The sequence below is a fragment of the Xenopus tropicalis genome, chromosome 5 (genome assembly GCF_000004195.4).
Source record: "Xenopus tropicalis strain Nigerian chromosome 5, UCB_Xtro_10.0, whole genome shotgun sequence".
Taxonomy (NCBI): Eukaryota; Metazoa; Chordata; class Amphibia; order Anura; family Pipidae; genus Xenopus; species Xenopus tropicalis.
Genome location: NC_030681.2, coordinates 10425189 through 10439003, shown reverse-complemented (window position 1 = coordinate 10439003; position 13815 = coordinate 10425189). Strand labels below are relative to the sequence as shown.

At 41.0% G+C, this 13815-nt stretch overlaps 1 protein-coding gene across 2 annotated transcripts in view; it reads left to right on the top strand.

Annotated features, from left to right (window-relative positions):
* Positions 1-12355, top strand: part of mark1 (MAP/microtubule affinity-regulating kinase 1) — a 97492-nt gene extending 85137 nt beyond the window's left edge. The window contains exons 12-18 of one of the 2 annotated variants that reach the window (XM_002936023.5): positions 12-165; positions 408-601; positions 1040-1140; positions 3766-3918; positions 4454-4708; positions 7159-7203; positions 10597-12355. In XM_002936023.5, coding sequence (XP_002936069.2) covers positions 12-165; positions 408-601; positions 1040-1140; positions 3766-3918; positions 4454-4708; positions 7159-7203; positions 10597-10951 — 1257 coding nt within the window. In that variant the 3' untranslated portion in view covers positions 10952-12355. The remainder of the gene's footprint in view (positions 1-11; positions 166-407; positions 602-1039; positions 1141-3765; positions 3919-4453; positions 4709-7158; positions 7204-10596) is intronic. The other variant, XM_004914790.4, reaches the window with a different exon arrangement.
* Positions 12356-13815: the final 1460 nt, after the last annotated feature.

The window sequence follows — 13815 nt, the reverse complement described above, 5'->3', positions numbered from 1 at the left end:
CTCTCTTGCAGTTTGAGGGAACCGAGTCTCTATCCAGTAGCAACCTCTGTCCACGATCCCGGCCGAGCAGCGACTTAAACAACAGCTCAGTGCCATCGCCGGCACACATGAAGGTGCAGAGGAGCATATCCGCCAATCAGAAGCAAAGAAGGTTCAGTGATCATGGTACGGACCCGCGTGTTCTTAAATTGTGCATTTAATGTGTTATCCCAGTCTTTCAGCTGTTGGAAGTGCATTCACTAAACTTTGTTTGGTAGTGGGGATGCCAATAGCTGAATGCACCTCAACACAACAGCACAATATGCCAACCATAGAGTGGTAATTCAGCTGCTATGTCTATGGAGATTGCCTTAGTGACTTTTCCCCCTTTAACCTCATATTGTATTTATATTTTCGTCATTTAACAGCCGGACCATCGATCCCTCCTTCTGTTTCGTATACAAAACGAGGGCAAGCAAACAGTGTTGAAAGCGAACAGAAGGAAGACTGGGACAAAAACGGGTCACGTAAACTTAGCAGCACTATGGTCAACTCCAAGGGAGAAGTGGTAGCTAGCCCCCTGGCAGGGCCAGAGAGAAAAAAGTCTTCAGCCGGAACAAGTGTAAGTATATTATGTTGCCGAGTGTTTCTGTCACACAAAATAATCTGCACTATATTCTTATATTTGTGCCTCTGTGATGCCAAAGTGTCAAAGAGACAAAAATAGTGGCTCAGTGTTGAATAGAATATGGGGATTATGTAATAAAAGTTTCCCCAGGAGCAGTAACTCATAGCAACAAATCAGCAGGTAGCATTTACTGGTCACCTGTTTCAAAGCAAACGTCTTATTGGTTGCTATGGTTTACTGCTCCTGGGCAAATTTAGTGCCTTTTTATTTCATATGGGGGTATGTGTTATTTTATGTTCTCTCTGACCGCCAGAATTCTGTGCTTAAGGCACCAGTTTCGTTTGTTCTTTAGGAGACTTTCCCCTTTAATATGTGCTTTCTAACCATTTGTACATCAGTATTCATTTTTTGCCTTTCTCATTTTGTTTTCAGAATAGCTTGTTTCCCGGCAGTGGGATGACCAGAAGAAACACTTACGTATGTGAACGCACTACTGATAGACTGACTGCTGTACAAAACGGAAAGGACAGCAGGTATTTGTTCCTGAGCTTTTGTAGCGGAGAACCTCGCCTTTTAGTAGAACAAAATAAAACATGAAACCTTGTGCACAATATGACCTGTTTTTCCCTTTGGTGTTTTGCCCTTGAGGTTAGTAGTGACGGTCCCTGTACTAGGGGCATGCAGGAGAGGCATATGCCTGGGGCACAATAGTGGGGGGGGGGGGGGGGTAAGCATTATACCTCTTTTGTAGCCTACACCTAGTCTGGCTGTTGTGGCAGCATGTGCTTGGATGCCTGGCTAGCTTGGCCCTGTACTGAGTAGCCGGGCATTAAGTAGGGGGGGGGATCTGCTTTGCTGTAGTTGTGCTTGAGTTTGTACACACTTTTATAGCAACCAGATAGGGGGGTCTTATCAAGCAAGCAAAAAAAAAAACCTTTTAGAATTCTAGTCTACAGCCGCCCAAATAGATGCTCACTGGCTAAATGTAGCCTTCCAAGAGATTTTATGGCCAATGTTCTGTCCATGCTTGTTTATAATAATCTGCCCCTCAAACAGTACTACATTGGTAATTTGGCCCAATGCTAGGTGCTGCTGGTCTAGACTATTTCTGTCAACTTATTATATGTTGTGGTACCATAAGAATCAGAGGTGGCATAGAGCCACTTTCTGTATGATAAGAATAACTTGGAGTGAAGTATTAGACCCAGGGTCCTTCTCTTCCACGTAGGTCTATTAACTGAAATAACAGGCTGCATATCCAGCACTTTTGTCCACTGGAAACCAATGTGCAGTAATGCGTTACTTCCTTTTTAAAGTCTAAGCTCATTTTTTTTTTTACCCTGCATTTAGTTGTTTCCGCCAAACACATACTATCCAAAAACGGCATTTGCAGCAATGAACGTTTGTGACCAGTCTGGCTGTTTTATAACCCCTTCCCTCACCCACACCCCCTCCACTTTGACCAACGTTTACTTTCTCTCTGAGATGCCCTTGACATTAGCGTTTTTGTCTTCTTTTAAATAAAAGGACTGAGCTGTCAATGAAATTATTTTTTTTTATGATACAATCATATAGCATGAATTGCATCTGAAAATAGCACTAATTGCCCGATGAGTCAGATGTAATAATACATCTTTTGTGCAGGTTAATAATAGGTTTGTTTAATAAGAACATAGAAATCCAATTTAATTTATATAGAAAGGGAAAAAAAAAAGATTTTCACCATCTATAATGTACATTGAACAAATAGGATTTTTGTTGAAGAAAGTCGCTATTTAAGACTTTTAAACGATTTTCATAAAAACCACTTTGGTCCAGAATGATGAACCCTTTGTTGGGGCAGAAAAGCAGCGAAAACACTGTTGTTTCTATTGCTCTCTGAGCCGCGTGTCTTCTGCAGTTGGTTGGTCCGTGGGCTCTGTGAAAAAGGAATTTTGTGCGGTTGATAGTCTGTTCTGTGACTCTCTCTGTTATCTGTAAGTGGAACATTCTGCAGTTAGCACATCTGGGTTCCTTGACTATCTGGTGAAGGAAATCTCATAGAACAATTGGTTCCATGACTATATTAGGGTAGAACTTTCTGCAGTAAGCACAGCTGGTTCCATATTTATCTGGCAATGGAATATTCTGTCATTAGCAAAGCTGGTTCCATGACTATATTAGGGTAGAACTTTCTGCAGTATGCACAGCTGGTTCCATATTTATCTGGCGATGGAACATTCTGCCATTAGCAAAGCTGGTTCCATGACTATCTTAGGGTAGAACTTTCTGCAGTAAGCACAGCTGGTTCCATATTTATCTGGCGATGGAACATTCTGCCATTAGCAAAGCTGGTTCCATAACTATCTGGGGATAGAACTTTCTGCAGTAATCACAGCTGGTTCCATATTTATCTGGCAATGGAATATTCTGCCATTAGCAAAGCTGGTTCCATGACTATCTTAGGGTAGAACTTTCTGCACTAAGCACAGCTGGTTCCATATTTATCTGGCGATGGAACATTCTGCCATTAGCAAAGCTGGTTCCATAACTATCTGGGGATAGAACTTTCTGCAGTAATCACAGTTGGTTCCATATTTATCTGGCAATGGAATATTCTGCCATTAGCAAAGCTGGTTCCATGACTATCTTAGGGTAGAACTTTCTGCAGTAATCACAGCTGGTTCCATATTTATCTGACAATGGAATATTCTGCCATTAGCAAAGCTGGTTCCATAACTATCTGGGGATAGAACTTTCTGCAGTAATCACAGTTGGTTCCATATTTATCTGGCAATGGAATATTCTGTCATTAGCAAAGCTGGTTCCATGACTATCTTAGGGTAGAACTTTCTGCAGTAAGCACAGCTGGTTCCATATTTATCTGACAATGGAATATTCTGCCATTAGCAAAGCTGGTTCCATGACTATCTTAGGGTAGAACCATGGCTATCTGGGGAAAGAACTTTTAGCAGTAATCAAATCTTGTTGCCTGGAACTGTGTGGTTGAACTTTGTGCAGTTAAAACAAATGATTTCCTGGCTGCCTGGGGTTGGGTCTGTTCTGTGCTGTTTAGCCACATTTATAGTTCTCACTGAAATTAGAAACTGTAATTTTCTTTTTTTCAAAACATAATTAAATGGCATATTTAGCATCACTGTCATATTTATGTTTTCCAGCCTCACTGAAATGTCTGCAGGGAGCACAACTTCTACAGCATCTGCGGTACCCTCAGCCCGACCCCGCCACCAGAAGTCCATGTCTGCTTCAGGCCACCCCATTAAAGTCACTTTGCCTACAATCAAAGATGGTACTGAAGGTTTCCGGCCAAGGTACTTATCAACTTAACTCTGGATAGCCAAAGCAGTATATAAAGAAAGATATAAAAGTATAAATGAGGCAGAACTATTTTTAGACAGCAAACGTGACTGGGTTCTTCGTTATTGCAGGCATTTTCCAAAGGAAAATATTAGAAAGCACATTTTGACCACTAGATGGCGAAATGCTAATGGAATAGGCAATACTGTCGAAATACTCTTCGCTCTCTAGATGTTGCCCATTTCTTCTAATCCAAATCCATGTAGAGATGTAGAAATATATGTCTGTTGGCATTTGTCAGAGTGACTGCATTGGTTGGGAGGTTTATATTATAGGGAGGGGTTCAATATTAAAGCAGATTTGGAAAGCGAATTTAAGTACTGATAAATACTGCATGCTCTTGCAAGTGTTAAAATCCAATGATTAGATCAATTAGATTACTAGGCCTTGCTTCTCTCAATGCAAATATAAAAGTATTATTGTCATTTTAAAGATCTGATTTAATGTAAGAATATTGGAGTTTACCGTTGCGCCTGTTTGATTAAACAGTACTGGGACTCAGAGGGTGCCAGCCACGTCCCCATCCGCACACAGTATTAGCGCCACTACACCGGATCGGACACGCTTCCCTCGTGGAAGTACCAGCCGGAGCACTTTCCATGGAGAGCAGCTCAGGGATCGACGCACAGCCACTTACAATGGCCCGCCGGCATCGCCGGCCCACGAGACCACCCAGTTCTCTCACAGTAGAAGGGGAACCTCCACCGGAATTATCAGCAAGATCACCTCAAAGTTCGCACGCAGGTAAGTGAAATTGTCAAGTCAACAGCAGGCATGGCAAAAAGTCCCCCGAAATAGGTATTATAGGTATAATAAACAGCATATCTGCCCCTCAGCACTGGGCAACCTATCTAGGGGGTTGTTTCTTGGTTTCTCCTTTATTTTGCAGTAACCCAGTAGCGTATTGGTTGAAAACTAATAAAATTAGACAAATCATATGCAGTCATTAAGCTGCTTATGTTCTGTGACCAGATTATAGACCGCTTGGGATGCAGACCTATACTGGTATGGGTTTCGTTATTCAGAAACCTGTTATCCAAAAAGTTCAGAATTACAGGAAGACCATCTCCTATAAACTCCATTATAAGCAAATATTTCTAATTTTTTTTCATTTCCTTTTTCTCTGTAATAATAAAACAGTACCTGTACTTGATCCCAACTAAGATATAATTACCCCTTATTGGGAGCAGAACAGCCCTATTGGGTTTATTTAATGGTTAAATGATTCCCTTTTCTCTGTAATAATAAAACAGTACCTGTACTTGATCCCAACTAAGATATAATTACCCCTTATTGGGGCAGAACAGCCCTATTGGGTTTATTTAATGGTTAAATGATTCCCTTTTCTCTGTAATAATAAAACAGTACCTGTACTTGATCCCAACTAAGATATAATTACCCCTTATTGGGGGCAGAACAGCCCTATTGGGTTTATTTCATGGTTAAATGATTCCCTTTTCTCTGTAATAATAAAGCAGTACCTGTACTTGATCCCAACTAAGATATAATTACCCCTTATTGGGGGCAGAACAGCCCTATTGGGTTTATTTAATGGTTAAATGATTCCCTTTTCTCTGTAATAATAAAACAGTACCTGTACTTGATCCCAACTAAGATATAATTACCCCTTATTGGGGGCAGAACAGCCCTATTGGGTTTATTTAATGGTTAAATGATTCCCTTTTCTCTGTAATAATAAAACAGTACCTGTACTTGATCCCAACTAAGATATAATTACCCCTTATTGGGGCAGAACAGTCCTATTGGGTTTATTTAATGGTTAAATGATTCCCTTTTCTCTGTAATAATAAAACAGTACCTGTACTTGATCCCAACTAAGATATAATTACCCCTTATTGGGGGCAGAACAGCCCTATTGGGTTTATTTAATGGTTAAATGATTCCCTTTTCTCTGTAATAATAAAACAGTACCTGTACTTCATGGCAACTAAGATATAATTAATCCTTGCAGAAAGCAAAACAATCCCATTAATGTTTAAATAATCTTTTTTAGTCCCAAGCATTTTGGATAACCTACCGTACCTGTATACATAAATAAATAAATATACATAAATAAATAAATATACATAATCCTATAAGAAGGACTCTTTATTCACTGTGCGATCCAAATAAATGTATATACACAGTTGGATTATTTTTATTGGTCTTTTACTTTCCTAGTGTCTTCATTTCATTCTGTCCTTCATTCCTGTACTTGTGCAATCACCCATCTTTTTCGCCATCAGTTTCCATTTCATAGATACTCATCTGATTGAGGAATCTCTACATCGCAGCCATTTTTTCATTTATAAATAACCTTGTTGCTCTCATTTAGGGCTTACCCAGTCCCTACCTTTCTGACCAGATATGCAGTTACTTAAATAGAATCCCGATTTCATTTCCCAGTGTTCCTTATCTTTAAAAGTATTTGGGGTTCATTTATGCCTTGTAACACAATTAAAGAATAACTAAAGCTTAAAAAGGAATATAACTATTTTTTAACCTTAAACTACTTTACTAGCCCAGAGGCTCAGCAGCCCTAAAACAGTAATGATCCAGGCCATCACAGTTGTTTACAGTATTTCCCCATCTTGGATCTTGTTCGGTCATCTTTTGTGTGTCAGTGGCACCGCACATGCTCAGTGGGCTCTGGGCTGCTGCTGAGAAGCTAAGCTTAGGGGAAATCGTCAAACAGAAAATTGTCATAGAAGCTAATACTGCAAGGTTGCACATTTATGAGCTGCCATGTAATGGTAAAATGAATTAATTACTTTTTAGCCTTGTATTGTATAGATATTCCCCGCTAAAGGCCTGTGGGGGCTCTGGGCTGGGCAGGCTTTTGGGCTGTAAGCCTGCATTCTTCATTGCATAAACTGCTGGGTGAAAGCTGCTATTTGTTTTAGGACAACATGATTGCGCTGGCGAACAAAGGGGATATATGCAGTACAAATTATGCCGTTTGGGTGGGGGAAATGTGCCCAAAATGAAAATGTAGGCTTTACATGTCCGTTAAGCTGACCAATAGAAATATTCCATCAGACAGATGAGCTCTCAATACAACACGATTGCAGGATTCTCTGTTAAAATGGCCCCCCACTTGCCATACCTTGTTTTTTTTACTTCTAAATCTGTACTTAAAAGTAAATTGGTATTTGTCACTTGTCATTGAATCTGAACCTTAACTTTGTTTTGAGGGATCCAAGCGAAGGGGAAGCCAGTGGGAGAACGGATCCGTCCAGGTGAGGCGCTGTTACTCCGCTGCACTGCTGTGCCTGACTCCGACTCTTCTGTTTTTCATGGCAGCATAACTCTGGCTTTTCTATGTGTGTGATGCTTTTTATTTCCGCACCCCACTGTATAGAATCCTAGATACATTTCCTGCGCACACCCAGCCATAGCAACAGTCTCTGCTTTGCATACAACTGATCACATTCTGACATTGTTGCTAATATTATGCCTGTTTTACTATCACAATGGGCAGCCTCCTGCATTGCAGCTACTGCAAAACTTTATTTCAAAAACAGCTCAGATCAGACCTTCCTGCCCATACAATAACCTTATCTATTGAAGTCAATACAATAACGGAGTGATGTCACAATAGTGCCCTAAAGTACAATTATTTACTATATAGCAATATTCAGTACATTTGGCCAAGCTCTTTCTTACACATATATTAACCAGGGTTCTAATAGCTTTCAGAACTTGGGACAGTTGGGATATTGCACAACATTTATATTAAAAGGTTAAAACACTGGTGGGGGTGTCAATGTGCATCACCCAGTGAGGCAAATAATTAACCTCGTGGCCCAGGTACGGGGTAAAAAGAGTAAAGGACAGGAGGTACAATAGATAGCTTCAAGAAGGGGTTAAATGGCTGTTTAGCAAGTGAGGGAATAGAGGGTTATGGGAGATAGCTCTTACTACAAGTTGATCCAGGGACTGGTCCAATTGCCATCTTGGAGTCAGGAAGGAATTTTTTCCCTCTGGGGCAAATTAGAGAGGCTTCAGATGGGGTTTTTCACCTTCCTCTGGATCAACTGGCAGTTAGACAGGTTATATATAAGCATTAAGGTTGAACTTGATGGACGTGTGTCTTATTTCAACCTAACTTACTATGATGGCAATAGGAACACCAACCTGATAGGGTGCTAGGCAGAATACCAAGGTTGAGTGTTAGGCTAATTCCCCAAGGGGGCTAATTCTGCAGGCCAAGAATCAGCGTCTTCGCTGACATTAGCCTTCTTGTTTGCTGGCACCCGGATCCAATGTGTCGGCCTACATTCCGGTACATCCTCAGATATTGGCGATCAAGCACAAGAGTTTGCTTTTCAGAGCGGATATCGCACATTTGCTCTGAGTGCAGGCAAAGAAAAAGGCTGATGCGGTTTAATACAAGCCGAGATAGCCCCCATGTGGCATTAGCCTCAGTGGTGGCATGCAGCTAGAACCATTGCCCTTTAATGGCTAATACTTCTGTTACTCCCTGGCTCGGTTCATCACGGCCTCTTGGCATTCACTGCTAATGGAACATTGCCCGGTGTCATAATTGCCTTAGGTCATGTAAAGCGAGAGGCACGTATTGTGTTGCTTTCATGCTTCCCTGTATGATAATGCACCGAGATGGACTGTTTAGTGGCTGAATTACAACGTGAATAATAAAATCACAACTCTATAAAACTGAGAGCAGCTACTGGGCAGATTTCCACCCTGCGTTGTTTAATGATACATTTCCCATTAGCAAGCTACTGACACGGAATCAACATCACGCTTATCTTCCATTTCCTCTCTGCATTGTGACCCTAATGTGCTGCCTGTGCTTCTATGCTGTGCTTGTATATATAATGGCTTCTTGTCTGATTCTATATTGGCTAGGGGCATTGCTTGGCTTTGTGTGTAACCAGTGGGTACACCCAGTTCATATGGTGTGGGAATGCTTTGTACCCTTTGGGTAGGTGGGTATCTGTGGCATGATGTATAATACTCATTGTGCAATCAAAAACATGAATATACTCCCCTTACAAAGGAATGAGGTGTAAAGGGGTCGTTTAGATTCCTCACCCCATGGTTGGTAAGGTTAAAACAAATATTAGCCTAGATAATGTCCAATCCCCAACCCACAATAGTACAGTACAGTATAACAAACATACCACGATCCTATCCCTTCATGAAGGGTAATGGCTCTCATAGCGTTTTTTAATGGAGAGGTATTGGGGGTTTTAAAGAGGCAGTTCACCTTTACATTAACTTTTAATATGTTACAGAACGTCCTATTACTAGCAATTTTGCTATTGGTTTTTACTATTCTTTATAGTTTTTGAGTTATTTGCCTTCTACCTCTTTCCAGCTTTCCAATTGGGGTCACTGACCCCAGCGGCCAAAATACATTACTCTATGAGGCTACAATTTTATTGTTATTGTTACTTTTATTACTTATCTACCTATTCAGTCTTTCTGCTATACTTATTCCAGTCTCTTATTTAAACCACTGCCTGGTTGCAAGGGAAAATAATACCCTAGCAACCAGATAGGTGCTGAAATACCAAACTGGAGAGCTGCTGAACATAAAACCTAAATAACTGAATAAACATACACAATTAAAAATGAAGCCCAATTGCAATACAGTTACACTATCTGCATCATACTAAAAGTTAAAAGAAAGGCAAACTACCTCTTTAAACAAAGTTATCTGTGCCGTAGGCCTTACTCTTTCTTTTTTGGTATTTTGCACCAACTGTACTTCTCATACTCCATCTTCTTACCTGAAGTTCTCTACCTCTAACGCAAGTGCTATTTTACTCCCACATACCCCTTGTTGAGAGATTAAGTGACCATCTCTCCTATCTGTGATTCCGATACTAGAGAGAGTATTACCTGGCTCTCATGATACTACTACTGTGAGAGTACCTCTGTCGATACTCCTATAAACATACACTGACCTCTCAGGGGAATCTGATATCATTGGGTTATTTCACAGGGCACTTATCATCAGCTGAAATCAAGTAGATACATGGATTGCGACAGTGGATAGCATGGAACAACACAATAGACTTGGGGGCTTTGAAGTGTGAGCACAGCTTTATAAAGTGGTCTTAGGGTGACGGCACAATGGCAGATTTTCATTATCCAGACCCATCGGCGGGCTATTGTTTTAATACATAGACGTGCCACAACCTTTTTATGGCAAGCCGGTCAACCCATGCACATGTAAATGGGGGTCATTGACCAAAATGCCGGCTTGACTGGATACACAATTCCACAGCCTTCTCCATGGCCTCATTTCACTTACCAACTTGGGGTTCTTCTCCCGAAGTCCATTATTATTTTTTTACATTGTCCGCTGGAATTATAATTCCCTCATTAGTTCAGTGAAGAGGCAACAACCTCTCTCCATGATGCTCAACATTCTCATCATCACATTTTCCATTTTTTCTCTCATCCCATCTTCCCATCCTTGTAGAACCAATACAATTTACTTTCAGTTTAGGCAAAGCCAATGATTAACTTAAAGCTCCACATGCAGTCCTGGGTGCTGGAAGCAGCGTCACATATATAGTCTTCTCCACTTGGTGGCAAAATGTTGATAAAAAGCAGGTTTTTAGATCTATTTCTGATTCTCCTGATTTCCTTTCCAGGAGCACCTCAGGTGAGCCAAAGGAGCGGGAAAGGGAAGATGCAAAGGACTCAAAGCCACGATCTTTACGCTTCACCTGGAGCATGAAGACCACCAGCTCTATGGACCCCAACGACATGATGAGGGAGATCCGCAAAGTGCTGGATGCCAACAATTGTGACTACGAGCAGAAGGAGCGCTTCCTTCTCTTCTGTGTCCACGGGGATGCCCGACAAGACAGCCTTGTACAGTGGGAAATGGAGGTGTGCAAGCTGCCTCGCCTGTCCCTCAATGGTGTGCGCTTCAAGAGGATATCTGGGACATCTATCGCCTTCAAGAACATTGCGTCCAAAATTGCTAATGAGCTAAAACTGTGAATTTGATCCCTCAACGGGTAACGGTCAGAGTGACGTCCAGTGTCTGAGTGTACTGCTGAGCCCCGTAGGCTTGTCGTGGCACATTTGGGCATCTGAACCAGTAAAGGGCATTATTACTCCGGGCACGCGAGCCTTCCTCTTACACAAAATGCCCTTACTGCAATAAGGTTATACATAGCTATGATGAATTGTACAATCTGAAATCAAGCACCACTTCTGCATTAGTCAACCGTCTGTGTCATGTACAGGTGATGATCTAGAACATTCTGTTCTCAGTCGATGTTCATAGAATTGTATAATAGACGACTGATTGCTCAGACGAAGCAGATCTTGTATAGCTGGGTTTAGTAGTTTTACTGTACAGAGATCTACGTTCAGTGTTTTTGTTCCGGATTCTGGATGACGGCGTTCTTCCTTATTGTTTAACGAGAGGATGATTTATTTTTACTTTTTTTTTTTTTCAGTTTTGTAACGTTTCAATATGGCCATTATTTAACAAAAAAAACAAATCCACAGCTATCGTATAAGGGTTTGAAACCAAACCATGACTGTTTCACATTTTGGGTGATCTATCCACTGTTCCAGAGCAGGGCAGAGTTAGGCGCAGAGAACCTGTGATACATGTGATGAGCCTTTAGTGAAGATTATCTTTTGCTTGTTGTGCTATTTGTTCCGGACAGTGTTTAAGAATGGAAAAACGTTTACAGTAAGGATGACGATTTTATTTCAGTTGCCCCGGGGCATCATTCTCCATTCTTTTCCAGATACGATTCTGGGAGTTGAGCTGCACAATCACGTAGGTCGATAACATTGGTAACTCTGGGTTTACATTGCTAAAAAAATGTGTAGCTTCCCCCTAAGCGAGCGCCCCCAGAGTAACGCATAGGAGACCTCTAGCTCTGGCATGGCTTAATAACACCTTGTATATATTCTTTTTTTAAAAGAAAAATGTGAAGGAAGGGCATCGCTGCCAGCTGTAGCATCTTCATCACGCAGATCCCAGGCATCCGATTCGCCATCAGAGATGGTGCAGCCATAGACGGAAGCATAAGCCGTGGCGCTAGCGGGGAAGCATTTATTCAGTGTTAAATAGTACATGTGGCATCAGTGCCAGAGGGCCGCCATTTTGTTTATGATCAACGTCTAACATTGCATGGGCTGAAACGTGTGAGATGGTCAGAAAGCCTTTATTCTTATTATTTTTTTTTATTTTTTTTTTACCACCCTACACTCCTAAGAGAGATATCTCCGTGCACCTAGCGCCTCATTTTCTTGCTTTACCGCCCCTTAAAGGTACACTTTTATCCTAAATAAAAAAAAAAAATGTAATTTGTTCCTCAAAACCATAGGAGACCTGGAAGTGGCATAAAAAAAATGATTTTCCTATAGTCGCCTTTCTGCTTTCATCATAAAAATGAGAATGGGGGGATGCTAGGGAAACGCTAAAAGCTAATCTCCATTGTCAGCCGGGAAGGCGTGGTTAAAAGGCCTCAGCCAATAGCCTGTGTTTTAATAGACAGGGGCTGGAAGTGATCCCCAGGTCCCGAAGAAAAATGATGATGATGACTGATGAAAATGTTTTATTCCATCACTATTGGGGGTACAGATATGTAGGGAGGAGTAAATGAAGTGCTTGATCTGAAGAGCACACTAAACCTAAAACACTTAAGGGCACAGAATTTTAAAGGGGAACTTCACCCAAACACGTACGGTAAGCTTCTTGAAAAGAAAACATAATTTCAAGCAACTTTTCAATATACATCGGTTAGACAATATGCAGCCTTTTCTTGATGTTTAATGTAATAGTCTGGTTTGGAACAGTTCCCTAAGCCCCGCCCCCTGTTCCCCTGCGGATCTGGCTGGCTACTTTGTGACTCAAATAAAATGTGACAGTAGCCGCCTGTCCTCAGCCTGCATCCTCCCAATCCCACAATTCCCTGCTGCACACGTGATGTCAATAAGGAAAGGAACATCCCAGTGCAATGCATTGTGGGTTATGTAGTTCCTGCACGCTGTCCGTAAGCTGTGGAAAAGTTGTTACAATTTGTAACATCAGTGTTTTAGTCCCTCCTCCCCTGCCAGGATTTCAAATGATGCAGAAAGAGAAGAACAGTTTTGCAGCTGGATTTCAGCATATAAAATGGTATTTATTCCTACGTTTTGAAGGAACAGATTACAGTGATAGAGGAGGGTGACATTTTTGTTTGTGGAGGCTACAACTAGAGGCCTTCTCATTGGAGAACTGCTAATGTAATATGGATATATAGTATTGTCCCTAAATCTTTAATATTCTTGGCCCATGTTGGACTTTTTTTTATTTCCATCTTTCCCTCCAGTCGCAACTTTTGGTAAGGACCCCCTCATGGCTCATAACAAGGCTACAGATATAGGGAAAAAACATTGATTTATCAACCGTTGTGCAGTGGTAGGACTTTGCTAGTGAGTTTTCGCCCCCTATTCTCAAACTAGTTGTCCCTCAAGCATGGATTCCATTGGAGCAAATAGACTTTCTCCCTAAATCAACCCCTGAACTGGCATTTACTCTGAGCCCAGTGCCACTTTTCCAGGTTTCATGCCCCCAACCCACTCTGGCATTCACTGCTATTAACATCAGGGGTATATTTGTAGTGCAAGGGTAGTGACATAAGCCCTAATGCACCCATTTAGCCATAGCCTGTGTATGTAATTGCCCTAATAGACCTAATAAGCTCCTCACAATAAGAGTTAATTTGTCCTTAAGTATTATTTATATATATATATATATATATATATATATATATATATATATATATATATATATATATATATATATATATAATAAGCAAGATAATGAATATCCTATAAATTAAAACCTTATAAACAGC